Below are 22,864 nucleotides of genomic sequence, written 5' to 3' on the forward strand. Positions count from 1 at the left end.
CTCCCTAACATTGTGTCCATGTGGACTCCATCAGTCTGGGTCCTTGAGTGACTGTGTGAAACAGAGACCCTGGCTTGTCACACTAGACACGTAGTGCAAGCAAGAACAAATAAACAACTTCACATTATGCAACTGAGATCTTCAGATGCATTCATTATGCTAGCACAGCCTCATCTATTCTAATCTGGGAAACACACACAAATACAGGAATGATACTGGGCAGTACACTGTCACTTCCAGTGAGCAGAGTAGATAACACTCCAAGCTGACTTCTGCCTTGCTGGTTTATAAGCCACCAAGTCTGGGGGATTGTGTCCCCTCTGCTCTTGCATTTGCTGTCTCAGGTCTCTGTGTGGTCGGTGCCCTCCTGTTGTTCAGGTCTCACCTGTAATGCTCCCATTTCAACAGGCCTTTCCCGACCCCCTGATCCAAAGTGCACAACCCCAATAGTGATCACATCTCCCTGTTTTGCTTGCTCGCCCTCCATGAGATGTTCTTGTCTACTGTCCCTCTTTCCCTCACCAGTGTTGTCCAAGAAGAGCAGGGATCATGTCTTTCTTGTTTACAGCCATGCTCCAGAATTGGGCCTGGCATGAAGTAGGCACTCGATCAACATCAGGGATGAATGAACAGATGAATGATCTGTGGCCCAGGAGTTCAGAAGTGGGTGGGGAGAAATTCACTGAGGGCTGAGTGTCCAGAAAAGAATTCATCAGGAGGCAGGCCTTGAGAGGCCCTTTAGAGAGGGTCACCGGGGTTGTTACAGTGGTTACAGCAGCCTGAGCAAGCACGGGGGACAACACATGGGCAGGTGGTCTGGGGTGACTGTGAGTTGAGTGAGCTCACTGGGGTGGAAAGGACAGTGGGAAGAAGGTGGTTTAGAGCTTCAAATGTTAGTTTATATCTGAACTAAGGGCAAAAGGAAGCTCTCTGTGGGGGCTGAATGGTATTGATACCCCCCAATTCACTGTCTAAGAAAGGCTGAACTGGGTGGGGATTTTTGAGGTAGAGGTCCATAGAAAAGCTGAATACAAGGGCACAGTCATTAGGCTGTGACAATAGTCCAGATAGGGGTGATAGTCTGGACAGGACAGAGGAAAATGGTAAAGGAGGGACTGACTAAACTTGATCTGGAAAAGTCTCCTCTCTGCCCAATGCCACAAAGCTGGGGGTGGGAGGGACAAGGAGCCTGGTCTGGAACTACCAGGTTCTTCCCAGTGGACTCTCTAATTCAGTGGTCCTTCCACTGCACAGCAGCACCTATCTGAGACCCTGGGGATGTTCAGTCTAAGACAGACAAGAGCAACAATCCAGGATAATGCCTGCATGGGTCACTGAGTAAAGATGCAACACACCACTTCAGTCCAGACAGTAAGAAACTTACATAAAAATAGCACAAAAGACACTTGTATTTTAGAAGTAGAATCTGAGTTTGAACCCTCCTATAATGAGGATATAACACTTCCTCTGCTGACCACACATAGTTTTTGTGAAAATGAAATAGGATACAGAACTTTTTTTAGTTTAAAAACAATTTATGGGCATTGTTATCACAAAGAACAACATATACTTGCTAGAATTTCATCTCTTTCCCAGTGCACAGACTTTCTTAGGAAGAACTGGGCATTGGTTTAGCAGCCTGAAGGCGCTGGAACTTCTGGGGTGAGGGAGGACCATCAGAAGCAGTGGATGCAGCTTCACAGTATGGAAACTGCTCTGTGGTCCAACGCAAACAGAATTTGCCCAACCTCGTACACTAAATACTTGCTAATGAGTTTTTGACAGTCAACCACTCCATTCCTGTTCCGCCTTTACTACTCTCTGGAGCCGTATAGGAAAAGTGAAATAAAGTAATGCCCATGGACAGCAGGAAGACATTTCTACATCCCTCATTCCCTGCTCCTCTCTTCCCTGCTTCCTGTCTACGTGTTTAGCAATCTCCTTTATGTCAGACCTTCCAGCCTCTCTCCCCGCTGGCATCCTATATCCTGGCCAAGTAATTCTGCAAACACACAGCTCCCATCACATCACACCCTTTGAGAGATCCTCAGGGATGTTGGGAGCTATTGAGTCAGGAGCTGCCGAGGTGACATTTCTTTCCGCTGCTGGTGTTTCTTCCACATGGAGCGACTGTGATCAGTTGTGACGTCCTGCCTCATCTCTGCCATCTCACTCATTTCTTCTCTTGGGTGACAGAAGGGGAAGTAGCTTACCTCAGTAGTCTGTCTGGAAGATGACAGTGGCACTCCTTGCCTGCCCACTCCTCTGCTCCTCCTTTGGGGAGCAAAGGGCCTGCAGGAAGCAGGTGTTCTCTGCGCCCCCTTCCACCTCTGTCCCTAAGACTTTCAGGGCTGCCCTGCTCACTGTTGTCCACCACCAGGAGGGTATATCAGTCTGCAATCCAGTACTAGGAAGCCTATTGGGCTCTTCTAAGATGCTTCCTCCAGCTTTAAAGGTGGTACCCTGGCTTTTGTCTTCATCTGCCTTTGCTTTATTTCTCAGCTAGTTCAGGACTCAGGCCAGGATAATGGACAGTTTTCATGAGATGTTCCTTTGAACTCCTGGAAATACTTTTCCATTGTCTATAAAAATAAGCAGAGTCCTCAGCTTGGCATTTCAGGTCTCCCACCAAAAAGGTATCATCAACTTTCTGGGCCTAGTCCCCCACTATGCTATGCCCGGGACATGCCACAGATGCTAGAGCAACCACCCTCTGGATGCCTCCAGTGGCATCCTGGGAATGCTTCGTGTGTTCTCTCTTCCGATGCTAAGCTCTGCTCTTTCGGCTCCCCAGTACAAGGCCCACCAAAATTCTACCCACCTACCCATCATAGAAGCTGAGGCACATGCCCCTTCTCTGTGTGCCGTTCTTGACCCTGAGGGATCTGATCTCCCTCTGCAGTGCCGGATTTCTCGTTCTGTCTCCTCTGCCAGGAACCTTCTCCTCCTACCCCCTCCCTCCTCCCCCTGCACGTGCCTATCGGACCACCACTTATCTCTGAGCTCTCTGACTGGAGGCCTATACCTCCGAGCCTCCCTTGAGTCCTGAGGAGTGTTGGCTGGTCCTCCTAAGTGCTTCCATAGAACCCTGTATACCACTAAATATGCGGAAGTGAAATGCTCTGCCTACTTGTCTCAAGAAGTTTATGAAGGCATATAGATAACACTTACGATTATGTGCAAGCTAAAGAGAGCAGAAGTGCCACTCCGGATGGTAAATTGCCTACATCCACATAGAAACCAAAGGTAAATGCTCACTGTGAACAGAGTCCCAGCCGGGGAAAGGCACTGAACGAGTAACTGGAATTAGTGAAGCCTTTCCGGAATTCTCTGGTCCTCCAGGGAAGGCTCTCTCAAAGAGGGGGTTATCCTATTTAGTGTCTAGCTTCTAACTGGTCAGTGAATTAAAGACATCATATCATTAATTCAACTTCCCAGAGGTGAATAGGAGGCCAAGACTCCTACTCCCGGGATTCAGCGGGGGAAAGGGGGTACATCCAGGCCACCCAGAATAAATCCAATGAGGAAAGGGTCTCGGCTCTCAGCCCTCCCCCACCTAATAAGCACAAATGCCAAAAAGTGGTGTTCAGGCAACAGCAGGTTGCAGCTCAAATGACATGTCTGAATATTGAGGCCACTGCATTTTTCTCACTGGCTTGAAGCTTGGGAAGTCTGATATGCCTCTTTGAAGTCTGCTTGGTGCACAGGGAATGTGTGGATTTTCTGAGGCCTCTGACAATGTGGGAATAGATAAGACCCTCTCGGGCTCAAGTATCAAGAGGCTTTCTCAACTTTATAAACGCTGCTGGGAAAATGAGGAGAGCTAAAACTCAGAGATTTTTAACAGGAAGCATTGAACCCAGCTTGCTTCTAAATTAGGCTAAAAAGAATAGACCCATGGATTATTCTTAGAGAAGAGTGAGGCAATCGACCTGGGCTGGAACAATTTTTGCCTGGGAGAGCCTTTGGTAGGCCCTACCAGCACATAACCACTGTAATCTCTCATTTCTCCAATTTAAAGGCACTGCACAAAGCATCTTGTTCCTGTTCCTTTTCTCACGTTGGGCCATTACCACCAGAAGTGTTATCCACATTGAACTGACCCCATTCAGGGAGCCCAGGGCAAACAGGTGATGTGGTGGCACAGTACCGATTTTGGTGAGCCACTTGGCCACGGCACCGTAGATCTCATCCAGGATGAGGATGACCACAAGGTTGATGATGACTGCCGTCGCTGTCACTGTCACTCGGACATTGGAGCGTGTGTCCTTGTTGAGAGACAGAGCAGCTGCAACTGTGATGCGATACACAATGACCGCAAAGACAATTGAGAAGGTCAGGGCAATCTGTAGAGGAAAAACAGTGAGAGTCACACATCTGTAGACAATTATTGAGCACCTATCATTTGTTCAGCCAACAGTACTATGTGCTATGTCAGGTATTCTTAACCTGGAGTCCATTGGTGGACAACAAGGGAACTGCCAGCACTCTAAACTCATGGAAATTATGAGAATTGATGCATTTTTCAGGAGAGAATGTCTCCCATTTTTATCAGATTCCTAATGGCCTGTAATACACACAAAGAACTAGGAATAGAAATGCTGGATACTACAGTGTGTACGATACACATCATGTGATTGCTTCATGAGAGAGCTTTCAATTTACTATGGAGAAAAGATGAATTCCTGTTAAACCACAGTCAATAATACCTGAGAATGTATTAAGTGCTAAATGAAGACTATAGCTATTAAAGGGACCGAGAATACAGAGGAGCAAGTAGATCTGAGTGCTCAGGGAATAGTTTGTGGAACAATGGGATTTAAACTGGGACTCAATGAAAAGAAATAGTGAGCCATTGAAGGTGATTGAGCTGAGAAGGGGTGAGTGAGAGCTTGATGGGGTGGGTGCAAGAAGGTTGACCAAAGAAGAAAGAAAGAGAGTGAGATTTTTCACACTGTCAGTCCCCAGGGTGAAAAAAAAAGGTCACCCTAATTTCTCTACCAGGCAATCTGAAATGGAGAACTCAGATTTATCACTTGGTGTTGAAATCTCTCGCTGCTATGTTTAAAAGGGAAGTCTAGCAGCCACTTGCCTTCGAAGGGCACCCCCCCATACCTCTTTCTAGAACCTAAGAATAATAAGGCATTCTCCCAGACCAGCTCCCTCTTCTCTCACATCATAGCCCAGGGCTGGCCATTTCCCTGAAGCACAAATGTCAGGAGAAGAAAGGGCCCTGAAAGAGCCTCCTAGACAGGGCAGAAGGAAGAAAGAGAGCAGTCAGGTGTTTAACCTGCTCAGAGAAAAATTCTAATTTGTTCTAATCAAGTGAAGTCTTTTTTCTTAGAGTTCTTTTTGCAAAGGAGGCTGTACAGGTCATATTTCCTCTAGGGGCAGGGGGTGGAGGGCTAAATAGAAAACATGGGGAGAGAAAGGAGCAGGTATAAAGGTGCCTTCTGAAGAAACAAGCTTTCCTGGGCTGTCCATTCTCTCCATAAAAAGGAGGGTTAGGGAGGGGGCTGCTCAGGCTTGGGCTTTGCAAGCTGTGCAGTTGACACTCTGGTGGGCTGTGGATGGGGAATGGGTTGCAGATGTGTCTGAGGGACGGATGTCTTCAAACCTCTGGGGGTGGGATACCTGGAGGTGCTGAGGCCTGAGCTGTGCTGGTGACAGCCTCAGTGGTTTATCCCTTTGTGCTTTACAAATATTAGTGTTTACCCTGCGGGCCGTGGTGTAAAAAAGAAGGAAGAGAAGATGGCCGTGTTCCCTGGGAAGAGGGAGGATGTGTATGTGTACATGTGAGTGCATCCACATACATGTAAGTCAGGGTGTAGGAGAGGTTGGATGGGAAAATCACTGTGGGAGGCCCCTCTTCTCATGTAGGGTACAGGGCGGGAGCAGCAGAAACCCCAGGCTCCAGGACTAGGGAGGAATGACTACCATGCAAGTGGGAAAACCAGGACGAGACATCGCTGCTCTCCAACAATGTCGACATTTTCACTTCCCGTTCCTCTGGGATTGTCACTGCCAGACAGTAAGGGCCTGGAAAACGTGGTGTGAGATTCTTTTTCCCCAAAATCACTTTTGCAGTGAAGGCCAGTGATGGAAGTAATGATGAGGCGGGGGCGGCCAGGGCATCGAAGAGTGTGTGAGTGTGTCTGTGTGAGCGTGTGTATTTGGGGTTGGAGTTGGAGGAATGACTGGGAGAAAAACAACAATGGCAAAAACATCCTTTGCTTTGGAGTCTGGGGGTGGTGCATGGAGAAAGGAGTGGGCAGGAGATCAGCTTCTATCTTCCTTCTCTAAGAGGCCCAGCTGCTAAACTGGGGGAGGAAGAAGGCTCTTCCTGGTTACACAAAGTGTGAACCCCAGGACCTGCTCCATCAGCTGGGAGCCTGATGCAGGATCTCAAGCACAACTCCAGATGCAGTTGTTGATCCTACTGATGCAGAATCTGCACTTTAATGAGATTCCTTTGCAAATTCTAGAGGCACTGCCCTCCTCCTGTGGGAAATCCCTTCTTCCCACCCTCTCTACCTCCCCAGCCCCACCTCCGTGTCCCTTCCCAGCCCTCTGTTGCTGTTCTTTGCAGTCTTAACTTCTTTGGTCTTGATTTTCCATCCCATTTGCAGAAATCAGGTTTTGAACCTTCCCTTCTATGTTTCCCACAAGCACCTCAAGAATCAGTTTTCAAACTGGAAGAACTTGGAGAATACAAGCCCAGACCAGACCATTTCACAGATGAAGAAAGAGGTGTGAAAACAGATTTGTTCAAGGTCACAAGGCATGGACAACCACCCTAGTCTTCTGGATCATGGTAGGAATTACAAGAACTTTAGCATTTAGGGATCATCTATCCATGTTTAGCCTTTGATCTCACATATAAGAAACTGAGGCTCAAGAAACAGCAATGTGATCGGTCCCAGGTCCAGAGGGTACATGGTAGAACTGATGCACTAATGGTAATAACATCATCATCAACAACAGCTGATCCATTTGTACCCTCTCTATGTCATTATTCAATGCATATCTTTGCTAGTGCTAATCCTTATAATTACCACAGAAGACATGCCTTTTGTAGATGCAAGTTAGTGATATCCAGGATTCGAACCCTGCTCTATGGCTGCAAAGTCTATAACCCTATCCTGACATTAGAACCCACATATTCTGGCACTAAATACAGTACTATTCTCACAACTTTGGCTGCATTATTGATTTTGTTGATTAAATTCAATAAGTATTTTCTGAGCACTTATTGTGCAAACCACTGTGCTGGGTATGGTGCATGTTGGTGATCAGCCTCCTCCTAGGGCAAAAGCGGGGCTTGGTGTTGTGCTGCATTCTGTGCCTCCTGCCATTTCATAGAGGTGGCTCAGGCATACAATCTTCTCGGTAAAGATTTGCTGATCCCCTGCACGTGGTCACATTATCATGGTTCCTGTTGCTTTGGTGTTTTAATCCCATAATTTACTTCTGGGCACAGCCAAATTGCAATGGAGGCCAGGCTACAAAGTCCATAGCCCTATTTGACACTCTAAGAGAGACAGAGAGGAGAGTCGACCTGATCCCTACCCTCTAGGACTTGCATTCTGAAGCAAAGTTGAGAAAACCATTGCACACATAACAAATGTGGAGACTAGTAGCAGCTGGACAGAGTCACAGGCCTTACTTCATGAGCTTCTGGTATGCTCTGAGTAGAGAGCAGGGGGATTAGTGAGAGGAAACTCCACAGAAGCGGCTTTGGGACTGTTTTCTATGGGAAAGTCTTGGAAGAAGGTATACAGAGGAGTAAGTAGAAATACACAGGCAGAAGCAACCTCTGGGAGGAGAAACTAGTGGGAGAGTGCCTAGTCTAGGGCATGGCACATAATAGTAGCTCAATTTTAAAAATATACACACTAATAACTTTATCATTGACATAATAAGTTGTCTCTGGCATCTTCTTAATTTATTTTCTCATTCAGTCATTCATAAAAGATGTCTCGAGTACCTACTATGTGCTAGTCACCATTTTAGGTGTCAGTGATATATTGCTGAACAAAGATACAAATGTCTTGGATTTTGATCCTCTATTGGGGAAAGATAGCCAATAAACTAATAAATAAGTAAAATATATAGTATATCTGGTGTGATAAACACTATGGAAACAAATAAAGTAGAGCAGGGTTATGGAGAAAGCTTGTCATTTAAAATAGGGTGGTCAGGAAAGGCCTAGGTAAGAAGGTGACATATCCATAAGGACCTACTTAAGCAAAGGGAGAGTTGGAGTGGGGCATGGGTGGTAGAGAGGAGCAGGGCCAGCCCTGTGGTATAAAGGTGTTGGCTCTACATCTCATGAGGTGTGAAAACTCTAGAGGGTTTGGAGCAGGGGAATGCCATTATCGGACCTCAATTTTGCAAAGATCAGTAGGGGGACTAGTTAGGAAGCCACTGTAATAACACTGGCAACGGCGGAGGTTTTCTGATGGGTGGCTCCCAATATGCAAGTGCAAGTGACTGTCTTGGGCATGGGAGGAGGGTTCAGGCACCTAGCTCTAGAGGAAGGATGGACATTGCCTGTGATAATTCCCTGCCATGTAAAAAGAAAACCAAAAGAGGGCCAATTCAAACAGAAAAGGAACTTTAGCTCAACCTACTGGGTTGGAGAAGAAAGAGAAAATCTGTCTTTGTCCATCTAGGTCTCTATCATGGTGGGGAAAATGGGCACAGCATGTGATGTTTCTTGGCTCCTGTCATCCTATGAAAAACATCCCCAGCTGATCTGGCAGACTGGCATCCCTAAAACCGTCCTCAGGGCCAAGGTCCTGAAATCTTCTGCCAAGGTTTAGTCACAGGGGACGGAGGAGGGAAAGATATTTGATACTCCAGTTTGTTGCCCAAATTCCAAAACAAAAAACTCTTTTATAAACACTTCCCTGACTGCTCGGTCTCATGCTCCACACATTGTTCCAGGGCAATACCCTGGTCCTCTCGTGTGATGGACCAGGCTGTCAATCCACAATGGTGATTGCCCATGCCCATCTGGGAGATGATTCCCTCTTCCTCCCTGTTCTACTTAGAACATAATTTTCTCTGCAGTCCCATAAATGGGAAATGGGGTCGGTTTAGTTCTATCATCTTTATTCCGAGAATGTAGTCCTTTGGAGTTCCAATTTAATTAGGTGAGGACTTCCTGTTAGAATCCCTACTTTGAGCCAGCCATTCTCCTGATTTCTACTCTCCTTGCCCCCATAAAACCACCAAAACCAAAGCCATTGGTCTAGATGGGTAAAGGCACCTCTCATTTTCCCTTAGAGCTTACCCTCACAATTCTGTCAGCCATTCAAGACTTTAACAAGATTGAAAAATATATTTATCCAATATTAGTTTTTGTAATTTTCAGCAAGGTGGGATGTTATAAACATCCTAACCTATCACCACTGGAGATAGAAATATTTTACTTAACTATTTTCTTATTTATGTATGTATTTGTTATCTATAAACTCCTTGAGGGAAGGATTATTTTGTTTTATTTTCTGCTCTACCCCCAAGGCCTAAGAATAGCGTCAAGCACATAGTTGGCACCCATTAAATATTTCTTGAATGAATGAATAATCTCTGACAACAAGATGCATATTGTGGGAGGCTTTGAAGTGCTAAATTAAACTTTATATCATTCCAGCGTAACACATTGCAATTCACCACATGTTGTTGAATGCATTCTACATGCCTTGCTCTTGTTAAGCAATGAGAAGATAACAAATGTAGACTTCCAAGTCCTGGCAAGGCACTCACCACCTCTGCAGTTCATCTGTGAAACAAATTGTTGAAGTAGGTGCTTCCTTCACTTTAAACTTCTGAGACTAGGACATGGTTCCTGTCCTCAAGGATCAGGATGGCAATAATAACCTCAGGCCAGGATCAAAGTTACCTGTGGCCAGTAGGTCCAGAAAATTATAATCATTTCAGTCCCCCCCCAACTTTTTTGGGGGGTGAATAAGCAAACTCTGCTCCACCCCACAACTAATGTGTAGTCCTGCTTAGAAATGCTGTAGGGATACAACCGCTGTGTAAAACAGAAGCTCCAGTTTTGAATACTGGAAGGAGCCTACCCATAAAGACAAGGCAGACAGCTCAGTGGCCCATGTTCAGTCCTCTGAGTTTCACCTTTTGTTATTTTCAGCAAGAGGGGATGTTACAAATATCGTAAGATCTTCTTGCTTCAGTTACTGTTGGTTCACTCATCCTGGCTCCCAAGACCAGCCTGCTATCACTTTATTGATATAACTCAAATATGAAGCATAAACCCCTTCCTTACCTTCCCTGACACAGCTGAGACCATCTGGGCCTTTCAAACAGCCCTCTCAAACTCCCAGGGAGAACACAGAAGCAAACACAACAACTACAGGAAAACTAAAGAATCAGCTTAGAAAGCCCAGGCTGGCTGCCTCCCTGGCTGCCCGACTCTGTTCTATTCCACAAATCATGAGAGTCAGCCGGCTTCAACAGGCTGCCACAGTTTTGTAGCCGTCTTACCTGATTACTTCTTCCAAGGCCTTGGTCTGTCCCAGTGTGGAAGGTACCATCTTACCACCAACCCACCCCAAATAGTTCCAACTTCAAACATCTGTGGTCAAGGCTGGGAAGACAGAACCCCTACTACCCTCTTCATTCTAGGAAGATGGAAACTCTTTCAATAGCTACAGAAGGTCACTGACCCCCTCCAGGTCTGGTGTTTTGTCCGAGAAAATCACCTTCCCTTCTTCAGGTGACTGATACTAGAAATGGCCGCACTATCAGATAAGGCCTTGTCCTTCTATACAGGGATTGTGGCTTCATCTTTATTAGTCCCTCATTATTCCCATAGCATAAAAGAACAACACACCCACAGTATTCCCTTAACAGGATCTAACAAGCGTTAAGTCATAGGCAGGTGTTCCCTCAAGGAAATTACCATGAACAAGATGGAGACAAAGTTTATCAGGTAACCTGGGAAACGATCTCTCCAGCTCAGCTTATCTTCATCATCATCCTGGGAAGAAAGAGGAGAGTAGAGAAAACCAGAAGGCATAAATAACAGATAATCGTTTTCTCTTAATTTGCATAAGCTTGCATATTATTAATTACTCATCATTCTATATAGGTATTTTTCTAGTCTCCAATGACTTACCTTCCATATTAACAACAGCTCTCCTGATTTTGTGATTTCTAGATAGCCTGAAAAAACTATGGGGAAAAGAGGACGAGATCTCAGTTTAGCCTCATTCTGGGCTAAAGTTTTCAAAAGGTCAACCTACTTCTCAGCTGCATGATCTTGAATGTCTCTTCACTTTTCTGACTCTTGTTTTTTTTATCATAAATGGGCACAATTGCAACACCTGTCTTGCCTACCACACAGGATGATTTTGTTTGTTTTATTTTAATGAGAAACGTGTGAACATGGTAAAGCAATGGACACAGGACCTATACAACCCAACCACAGGGCAACATCCTAAAACAGACCATTCTTTCAGTAAAACATCAACCATAAGTCCTAGCATGTGTACAAATTACCCACAATTTTTGTTCTTGAAATAACCTTTATGTGCTGTCATTTATTCACCCCAAAATGACTGTGTTCTCTCCTGGTCACAGATGCAGACATTTCTAGCTTAACAGGTTAAGTCAATGCCTTGCAGTTAGTCTGGCTGAGAACCCTACCTTTTTCCCCCAGGCTGGGTCCAGTGTACCCAGGCCGCCCTTCTGGGACAACCGTATATCTGACCGGAGTCCTTTGGCTTAGTCGGATGACCCTCATGGGGTTGGGTGATGTCGACAAGGTATGTATGAATGATAAAAATCCCTGCCAATTAACTGCCACATAACTTTAGTCCAGGCACTTGCTTTCTCTGAGCTGCTCTTCTATAAAATGAGGATTGATACAGGTTTGTTCTGAGGACCATTTGAAGCCATGTTTGTAAAGATGCCCTGAAAATGGCAAAGCACTCTGTGCTGGTGAGGGAGGAGTCCTGCCTTTCTGCAATATATCTGAATCAAACTCAGCAAGTGAATGTTCGAGGCACCCCGACCCCCTCTAGTCTCTCTTCCCTCCTCACCACTATTTCAGAACACACCTGGTTTGGCTCTAGCAACAGTGCCATCTAGCCTTTGAAAGCTTGTACTGTAGGCCAAGGGCCTTCCTGGCCTAAAAGATGTCTTTCTAAAAACCTTTGTGCATCCACTGTGTGCAGACCTTGTTGGCAGGAATGATGAAAGACAGAAGAAAGTGGACTTGACCACTGCCCCTGGGGACCTCACAGTCTAAGAAAGCAGAAGTGACACCCACATACAAAAGCCTCAGGAAGCACTTGCCAATGTGGGAGCGAGGATTATCTTGGACATGAGCCTGTGGGGCACTTGAGGAAAGAAATGATGTGTTTTTCTTACTGCATGTCTAAAGCTGAGTGCAGAGTTGAGCTGGCTTAATAAATGGGGGTGGACATGAGTGTTAAGGCTGAAGTCATTTAATAATTAGCACTTTCATTTACAGATGGCATAAACAAGGGATACTCAGTTTTTCATAGACCTCATGATAGAACCAGGGCTCTAAACTCCTAGCCCAGCAGACTTTCTGTCACACAATTGAGAATAAGGTAATTACAGGTCATGAGCACTCTGGATGAGTGACAGCATATAAATCTATTTCTGTGAGGACTGAAATAGTTATTCATATTCCTCTACATTAGGCCAACATCAAAAGGGAGTCACACTGCTTTCTTTTTCTTTGGTATTAATTCTTAGTTTTTTACTCCCACTAGTGATATTTGCCTGTAAGATTTTGATAAGGAAAACTGAAGATGGGCTGGTGGACAACAGTACTCAGTAGGGATTCTGCAAAGAAAAGAAGGGGTGCATGGCAGGGCTCCTCCTGAGGTCTCCCTCATCGTAATGAAAGTCTTGATGATTCTTTGACTCCTTCTCTGGCCTAGAGTTAAGAAGGTCTGCCTTAAAACTCAGCAAACCAGATGTGTTGTGAAATACCAGTGATGAGTATAAAAGAAGGAACTCTGGTTCATAGGTTCCAGGTTGTCAGTTCCTCTGTCAGGTGATTCCCAAGTGAGGAATAGTGCAAGAAGAGGTAGAACAACCTGTGCTTGGTCCCTGAGATGAAGGGAGGGATGAGAAACATCTTGTCAGCAAGGGTGAGACTGGGTTCAGAGTAACCCTCAGGGCTGAGTTGGACATTCCAGGAAGAAATAGGGGAAAGGGAGGTAGGAGCAGAGGAGCAGGAAATATGGCTCACGGTGACATGGGCTCAAATAAATAAATACAACTGTGGAGGATGACTAATAATCCTGTGGAGGAATCAGGCATCTGAAATGGTTTTGGTTAAGGTTTCCTGCCAAGTGGCTGTCCACCTTCTTCAGGTCAGAGACCGAGAGGGATTAGATGTCTTTGGACCAGTCTGTACCCTGCAGTGACAACTCCATCCTGAAGAATCAGTTTTGGTTCCATTCCACTCAACAAACAAGGTCTGAGCACCTTGGAGGGCTGGGCTCTGTGCTGGATACTGAAGATTCAGCCCTGCCCAGAAGGAGCTCAGAGACCACTGTGGAAACAAAAGGATTTCAGTGCTAACCTTGGCAAGGAAGGTGGCACGACCAGTTTGCATAAAAACGAGACAACTAAAAAGCAATTGACTTGGTTGTCCTCTCAAAGCAACTATCTTAAAGAGAAATACTCATTTTGACATAGGTTCTAGTGTTTGTGACAAATCATCCCCTCTCATGTTTACATTGATGAGCCCTTTTTTCAGGAAGTCATAGTTTCCATCTCATACACTGAGACACTATCCAAACACAAGTGGCCAAGGGAAACACAAAGATTACCAACTGCCTTCCAAGCTCCCAAAGTTACTGGTAAGGATGACAGTGAGTGCAGCAGATTTTATGTATAATAACTGGTTCTGATAGAAGAAGCTAGTTAAAAGTTTCCACTCACTGGCACATTAAAAATGTGAAGATTCAGGGCACCATGTCATTAATGTAACTACACTCTGCGTAATCATCACATAGAAAGCCTGCGGGATAATGAAAAAAGAAGTAGTCTTGAGACCAGAACACCCGAGTTTAACTCTTGGCTCTAATATTAACTAGTGAAGTAACCTTGGGAAATTTCCAGAGCCTTAGTTTCCTCATCTGTAATTATATTCCTTATCTGTAGATGTATAAAATGATAAATTATCATGCATTTTATATGAATTAGCCAACATATGGAGGGGGCCACACTGGCACACCGCACACAGAGGGTAGGTGAGAATTCTTAGTGCCTCTCGCTCCTTTTAAAACAGAGATGACAACACTGGTCCCACCTAAGTGACAGAGGTATTGTGCAGAGCATGTGTGAGTGCCTATGAGAGAGCTTTGTAAACTGTAAGGTGTCACACAAAAGTAAGGTCTAATCAGCTTCATGATTATATCAGAAGCAGGTGATTAGGAAGCACTTAGCTAATGTCCCCATTGTTAACACATGAGCCAAGCTGTCATCTGTGTCTGTTTCTTTGTCTCTATTGTCCTGTTTCCGCCCGTGGACTATGCCTCCTATTCCAAGTCTCCAACAGCAAGTAGCACAGTGACATTCACATTAAATCATAGAACTGCTCTTTTGAAATTATTTATATTCAGAATATATATTCTCTCTACTATTGTTGAAGTTTTTCTGTATATATGTACAAACACACACAAACACACACAGTTCACACCCAGTTTTCCCTATTACATTGTATGGCTGCATTTTTCACAATCAATGAACAAATATTGTAAGTTACTATTAATTAAAGTTCACACTTTATTTGTATTTTCTAAATTTTTACCCACTGCCCTTTTTCTGTTCCAGGATCCTATCCAAACATTACATTTAGTCATCATGTCTCCTTAGGCTCCTCCAGACTACACAGTTTCTCAGGCTTTCCTTGTTGTTGATGACCTTGACTGTTTTGAGGACTACTGGTCAGGTATATTGTAGAATGTTTCTCCATATGGGTTTGTCTGAAGTTTTTCCCATAATTAGACTGAAGTTGTAAATGTTGAGGCAGGAAGACCACAGATGCAAAGTGCCATTTTCACCCCTTCATATCAAGGATACAAGCTATAATATGACCTCTCAGTGATGATGTTAACCTTGATCGCTTGGTGCAGGTGGTGCTTTTGTCAGGTTTCTCTGTTGCATAGTTACTCTCTTTCTCCTGTCCATACTTTACTCTTTAGAAGGAAGTCATTATATGCAGTCCATATTTAGAGAGTGAAGAGTTATACTCTACCTCCTTGAGGGAGTAGTGTCTACAGATTCCCCTAAGATTTAATCCCAATTTTTATATGTTGGATTTGCTTAAAGCAGGGCTGTAGGAAAGAGATGCTCACTCATACCAGTGTTAAACCAATAAAGATTGAAGACAATAAGTGCCTCCTGGTCAGTACGCATCCTGCTTGGGGCAGGACGGGACTTGGGAATGAAAGGAAGCAGGCTGTGGTTCTCTTTATTTGGGAAAGCCAACAAGAGGCAGGAAGCTGAGCACTGTCATCACCACTAGTAGCTCTTCATCACCAGCCTCCACCACCTCCAACTAAAAACAAGCAGGTCAAGAATAGATAGGGTCAGACTGGTTTCTAATAAGATTTTCATACATTAAGTCTATATTCCAACAAATATTTTAGGGGCAGTGTCAAGGAGAGGGAAAAACAGTGAATTTGGAACTATAATATAATGAAGAGGTAGAGGCCAGGAATAAAACCTGTCTCTACCTCTCTATTAGCTGAGCAAGCTTGGGCATATTATTTAATCTATCCCTGCCCTTACATTCTCATCTCTACTGGGATGACTGGCAAATCTGCCTTACTAAGCACTCAGTGAGTACATGTGATAGTATTTAGAAACTTATAAGTTTTGTATAATCATGAGTTATTATTACTACTCCTGTTTCTTCTGTACAGGAAGTGTTCATTAAACACCAACTGAGTACCCAGCATTGTGCCTGTACTATGCCCTGAGATGTGCAGAAGAATAGCTCACATTCTTTGCCCCTAAGGAATGAATGCCCTAACTACTAGAAGAAACTTAGAAAGATGATCACAAATTATGACATGATATATGACATATGTCATGGGGACACGGAGGAGGGAGTGACTACCTGCCTAGGGGAGTAAGGGGTGACTTCATACGTGAGGGGACATTTCACTTGTGACTAAAGGATTAGAGTTTTCTAGGATGAAAGAGGAATGAATGTATTGCAGAGAAAATGCTATGCCCAAAAGCACGGTGCTATCATATCATGTAGCACTATCAAGTGGTTCACAGAAAACAGAGGGTAGAGTGTCTGTAGACAGCAGCAGGGTTTCTGGCAGGGTTAGGTTAAATCATCTGACCTCCCCATCTCATTTGGAGATATGTCTCCTCCTCCTACTGACTGCCAGACTCCACCTTTTCTTTGGATCTCATTCTCTCCTCAAGGACTTCACTCTTCCTTATCTTAAACTAGTGTTCTCATACTTGAGCACGCATCTTCTTACAACAAACTTCTGGGCCCCAGCCTCAGCAGGTTTGGAGTGGGCCTGAGAATCAGAATTTCTAACAAATTTCTGGGAATGCTGGTGCTGGTGCTAGTGATGCTGCTAGTCAGGTGACCACTCTTCGGTAACCACACTCAAAGCATTTCCTTTCTGCTGGGTATTGCCATTCACCTGGAAACATGCTGAACAATAAGAGGTACTACTTTTTAGTTGCCTTAGATATCTTCCATTTAATTCTTGCAATAACCCTGGAAGTTATTATTATTATCCTCATTCTGTAGCTAGGAGAAGGAAGTGAGGTCCAGAAGATTAATACACTTGGCCACAAGCTAATAAGTTGCAGCTCTGGAATCGATGTGATCATGTGTGATGCTGCCTCTCCTGGGTTCAGTCATCTAAAAAATAAGTGGACCAAAGAGCGGCGACAGCATAGGAAGGAAGCCAGCAGATAATAGTGCCACAGATGTCCAGAGAGGGAAGTGTCAAGAAGTAGACACAGGTTTTCTTGAGGAGAGATCAAGTAAGTTGATAGCAACCAAGTATCCATTTGCATTTGCCATTAAAGTTACCTGCGACCTGTGAGACAGTTTCAAAGGAATGATGGAAGGAAGACTAAGATGGAAGATGATGAGAAAGTAGATGGCAGGTGAGAGGAGAGGGCTGCTGTAGTTTGCTTTCTTAAGATGTTGGAAGGAATAAAGGGTTGAAGCAGAGTTTAATACTCATACTTCCCCACTCAAGGCCCTCTTCCTGGCTAAAATCTTGGTGTTTTTTTTTTATCACCCACCTGTTGAGGCAAATCTTTATCACTAGTTCAGGGGTCTCGGCTGAGCTCCAAACTCATTTGTCCAACTTCTTAGTGGACATCTTCAGTGGAATTTCCCAAGTTCAAAATGCCCCAGAAGAATGAACCATCTTACCCCTTAAACTTTCTTCTTATTCTTTTACATTCCCTAACTCAGTGAACTGAACCACGACCCTTTGAGCAGACAAAGCCTGAAACCGAGGCATTCACTTGGGCTACTTCCTCCCACACACTCACCTCAATCAGCCTCCAGCCCTATAGAGCCTATCTCCTTAAACATTCTCCTAGCCTGTCACTCCTCCACTTTCTACTGCCAGTACCCATGCCCTAGTCCAGACCCTGCACATCTCCAGCCTCATTTCCCTCCACTTCAACTGATGATTTTCTTGTCTGTCCTCACAAACTGTCAGTTCCAGGACTGCAGGTGCCATGTTTGATTCATCTCCATGTATCTAGTGTTTAAGCACAGTGTCAAGTACGTGGTATAAGCTCAACAAATGTTTGTGTAATCAACAGGCCTCCTATCAGGTTCATGGACTTCAACTCTGAAAACGATCTTGGTGACACTTCACCAGTCTCACCTGGGTCTCTCTCTGTGCCAGGGGGCAAGCAGGGCATGGCCTCAACACTGGTAGAATTCATGAGGCCAGTGGTAGGTGGGAATCAGATGGAAAGTTCTTCACCCCTTTATGTAGCACACTTTGTCTGCCTTGATTTCTTGAGTCAAGGGATCCAGTCATTTCAGTAGGTGGAGGTCTTCTATCAACCTAGAGGTGACTTCCCCACTCCCCATGGTCGGGGCAACACTATAGAGAACCATGGGTGGGGAGGGTTGGTAGTCCCTGAGTAGGGTGTCTAAGAGAAATCATAACAACCTGGGTGAATCAGGGATGGTAAAATTGCATGACAGATGGGAAGTGGTCCCAGACAGGGGCCTTATGGAAGAGTAAGATTGGGAGACTGACTTAAAACAGGGGTGAGATGGAAAGCTAAAGAAAAGTCTTGATCTAGGTTCAATCATGTCTGAGTAAAGGTCACTAAGGGTCAAAATGACAAGGAAACCCCAAATTCAATTTGGGCAATGCTTCCTACAGCACAGATCCAGAGGCCATTCTTCCTGTTTCAAAGCCACCCAATCATCTAGTGTGACCTTGATCTGCCATTCTGGTCCCACTCTCTCTCAGACACAGCTGCTCAGTGCTCTCGCTGCTGGGCGAGCCTTCAAGCACTCTCACAAACAACGTTCTGGGAACAGAGATCCTACCAATTTCGCCATCTTCTCTCTCTCTTTAGTTCTCTCTCCTAAAATAGCTCCTCCTCCTTCATAGCCTTCATGGCCTGACCAGAAGCATGAGGCCAGTATTGGACTGCGTACCCCTCCCTTCACTGAGCCCAAGATCCTCCACAGCTTCTATCACCATCGTGTAAGCCCCCAGAATGGTCTTGGCCCTCACAGCTCAAGCACACACAGCCTCTCAGGCTGAGCCTCTAGGTCCTGCCCCTCAGCGCTATGCACTTGCCCATGATGACCCCCTGAGTTATTTAGAGATAAAGACTTTTAGGAACAGAGCCCCAATCTAGGAGGATTGAGGCAGTCACGTGGCATAGCACCTAAGTCTACAGGCATGCCTGAAGCCCAGGGCAGAAGGCAGTATAATTTGTGGCTAAAATGAAAAACATTCTTTATTCTTCCCATTGCTTGGTTTTCCCAGCAGACACACAAAAAATCAGACTCTGGCTCCCTGTCTCCCACCCTGAGGTCCAGCCTGCTTACTTGGCTGCTTCTAGTTCCCCAGACAGCTTGCGGCTTCACTTTCTCTGTTTTCCAGGGACTGCCCTGGCCCTTCTGTGTTCCAGTACTGGGCTCAGCTTCTCTCCTGGCTCTACTCTAAACTAAACTGTTCTACTGTGTGCTCCTCCTGGACTCCAACTGCAGGCAGCCCCTCCCCGCTCACTAGTACTGCACGTCTAAATCCTTAATATATAAACTTACCTAGAATATCACACAAGGCCTTAAGTCAAATGACCATGGACTTAGAATACATTTAAAGCCTGTGCCATGGTCTCCAAGACTTGACAAGATCTGGGCTCTAGCTCTTTCAAGCTTCATTTCCTACCATCCAACCCTTTACTCCATTTCAGCCACACTAGCTTCTTTCCTGTTCGCTGAACACACCGAGCTGGTTTCTGCTTCAAGACCTTTTATAAGATTCCTCTCCTATCTCTTTACCCAGCTGGGCTCTCTTCTCACTCTTCTGTGCTTAGTTCTGGCATCGTCTCCAGTGAGGTCTTTCCTAATGCCCCGGCCACACCCTGGACCTTATTATTCTCTGTCAAGACACATCACTATCTGAAGTTGTCTGTTTATCTATCTCCTCTCTGTCTCCTTGAGGAAAACATGGGGTCCATGACAGCCCCTAGGCAGCCCCTAGTTCACCGCTGGATCTCCAATTGCTGGCCTCAGACAGACCTGGGAATCCATCTGCATGTGTGACGCAGGTGACCATCAGTCTGGAAACAATAGCCCAGCTCATTGGGTAGTGCTCAGTGCTCATAAGGGTGGGATTGAGTATTCAGTCTCTGGGTGGGTCAAATCGAGTTTCACACAGGAAGAGCCCATGGAACAATTTTGTGCCACTGTCTCAGGTTACACACCAGCACCAACACCTAAGGGGAAAGTGCAAAATATTCATGGTAAACCTATAACACTTCAAGAAAAATAGTCAAGTGCATGTCTCATCAGCACACACCAACAAGGACAGCTTTTTGAATGGAAAATAATACAGGGAAGAGTGTTAGTCTGAGCAATACCCAGCTGAGTCCCAGCTAATCATGAAGACCTTTGGGACAGAGATCTTGCAGCCACACTGAGCTCCTCCCAGTGTGTGTCCCTTTCAGTCACACATTGTTTCTTAGTCTAACCTATGAGCCTCCAGCTTCAGTGTGGGCCCTTTCCCTTATGTTCTATCCCACAGAATGCAGAACTGATCTGTAGAACATCTGTTTACAAACTTGAAGTTCTTTGTAAAAATCCCTCCTTACTCTTGCTTTCTTTAGGTCCAATACTCATCATTCCTATTTTTTCTACTAAACAAACGCAGAAGAAAATCAGTGGTTCTACATGCCTCTTTATATCTATTCTCTCTGTACCATTATGATGCTCTAAAAAGGTATCCACACCTTACTGTGCTGGGACAGGGGGAGGTGTGGGGCCGGGCAGGGAGAGGGGGAACGAGGTTGGGGGGGGGCAGTGCACACTGGGAAGTGAGTCCTCAGCCCTGGGAAAGGAAAGAAGAGTTGATGGCTCAGCCCTAGTAGATGCTCAGGCCGTAGAGAAGATAGGTCGCTGCTGTGCAAAGGTGAGGTTGGAATGGCACAGGCAGGGCAATGTCATGACTCCCACATTAGCCAACTGTCGAAATCCCTCAGGTGACTTTTCAAAATATGCTGATTTCTGGCTCTCCCCCAGGTCTACTAAATCAGAATCCTTGTGGTGAAAGGATCTGTTTTTGCAAATGCCTCACAGGCGACACTGTGGATCAGCCCAATTTGGGAAATACCATTCTGCAAGACTCAGCCCTCTCTTACTGTTTTTCCTCCAGGGCCTATATTCCTGTGGCTTGTCCCTGTGTGAACAGATATTCTGAGAGGAGCTCACAGGGTGGAAACAAGCTTGGAGACAATTCCCTCATGTGCAGTGTCCACACAGAATTCGTCACATCAGCTGTACTGCTGGCCCAGCCCACTTGCCAACCGGCTCCCATCCACACTCCTTCCCCTGCCTTGCCCCCAACAGCAAGCTGATTGTAGGCCTAAAACAGGCACTGATCAAACTGGAGTCCAGGGATGAATTTCAGATCTGCTCAGTAGCTCTCAAAGTAAGAAGGGCAAGAACTAAAGGTAACTCACTGGCCTGGTCACTGACCATACTGGGGAGGCCAGCAGCAGAGGCACAGTTTGATTTTTCAAACCATTTGTTTGATATGTCAGAGAAGGCCTAGGCAGCATCTGATTATCTTCCTTAATTTGTGCAGTTCCCTTGAATTTTGTGAATGTTTTGCGCTTTAAAATTTCCCACTATCCACAGAGCACTGTAACAGGCTCTATATTAAGAAGAGATGGTCACTGCCCTCCATGGAAAAACAGCAGTGTCAGACTTCTTGGTGTGAAAAATGGCATTTGGAAATATGTTGGTAACTTTTATTTAAACATTGTTCCCTTTGAAATGTTTCATGTGCAAATGAATAAATAATGAATCTTGCCAGCATCCATGTGTTCTGGTCGGAAGAGTAAGGTCACTTTGTTCGTTGTTTTGTTAACAGTATCAGTCACTTCTGGCCTCCACCCAAGGACGGAGCCGTCCCTGCTACACCATGGTTAGACAATATACATCTAAAACGGTGTTTGTCTTTAACTAGGAGAAACAATTTTCAGCAATTTGCAGCAACAATAAACTGGTAAAAAGACACTGCAATTAACTCTCAGCATGGTATTTTGTAACACTGGCTCCTTCAGCATGCAACGTGTATTTGTTGGCTTGGCTTCGGATTTTGTTCGCTTATAGAGAACAGTGGTTAGTTGCTGTTCCTCTTCATTAAAAACAAGGGTCAGAACAAATGGGAAGGGACCCCAGCAAGGAAAACTGGGTAGGAGAAGCAAAAGCACTTCCTAGATCTTCAAATCTGGGTCATGGTCAAGGGAGGCATCTTCCATTAGGTTGCAGGAGCACAGAGTCTCCTAAGATGGCCCTGGAACTTGCTGTTGACATACTCAGGCCACTGTAATACATACAATTCAGTAATCTGTTCTAAAATTAATTAGTGACCTGATGGTGTGGCTCAGTGGATTGAGCACTGGCCTGCAAATCAAAGAGTTGCCGGTTGGATTCCCAGTCAGGGAACATGTCTTGGTTGCCAGCCAAGTCCCCAGTAGGGGGCGTGTCAGAGGCAACCACACATTGATGTGTCTCTTCCTCTCTTCCTTCTTCTCTATCTAAAAATAAATAAGCAAAATCTTTAAAATAAATAAATACATAAATAAATGAAATTAGTGAAATGATCCATAAAAGGGATCCTCCTTCTTGCGTGGTCTGTAGGTGAGGTGAGATCCTGTCCAGCCACTCATGTCTTTTCTTTGGGTTTGCTGAGCAAGAGTTGGCTCTGTCCTGCTGTGCTGAGAACATCCCGGACAAATGCAGAGAGAGGAGTGGAGTCAAAAAGAGGAAGAAAAATTCATGAGGAGGAGGATGGAGGAGAAAGGGAGAGGATGGTTGTGTGTTTGTGAGTGTGTGTGAGTATGCACGCACTTATGCTCACACACATGTGCATGTGTATGCAAGGACTCGTGCCTGAATTTGGTTGCTCTGTGGCTGAATGTGCAGGTACTCTCAGCTTTCTCCTTTGTTACCGCTTACCCACAGGGCCCAGGATGAGGCTCTGCACTCAGAGGCTACTGAGCAGACTAAGAATGTGCAGGTCCCAGCATGGAAGGGTGGATTGGGCCAACTCCATGAATGCAGTTCAGAACCCACAGCAGCTGC

General features: G+C 45.2%; 1 protein-coding gene across 5 annotated transcripts in view; it reads right to left on the reverse strand.

Moving 5' to 3' along the window:
• ANO2 (anoctamin 2) overlaps positions 1-22,864 on the reverse strand; it is a 311,269-nt gene that overhangs the window by 65,376 nt on the left and 223,029 nt on the right. For all 5 annotated transcript variants that reach the window (XM_045826458.1, XM_045826456.1, XM_045826457.1 and 2 more), the window contains 2 exons: positions 10,931-11,008; positions 4,151-4,346 (listed from right to left, as the gene is read on the reverse strand). In XM_045826458.1, coding sequence (XP_045682414.1) covers positions 4,151-4,346; positions 10,931-11,008 — 274 coding nt within the window. The remainder of the gene's footprint in view (positions 1-4,150; positions 4,347-10,930; positions 11,009-22,864) is intronic.

This window comes from Phyllostomus hastatus, unplaced genomic scaffold (assembly GCF_019186645.2).
Source record: "Phyllostomus hastatus isolate PE091 unplaced genomic scaffold, TTU_PhHast_1.1 phas_scaffold_755, whole genome shotgun sequence".
Lineage (NCBI taxonomy): Eukaryota > Metazoa > Chordata > Mammalia > Chiroptera > Phyllostomidae > Phyllostomus > Phyllostomus hastatus.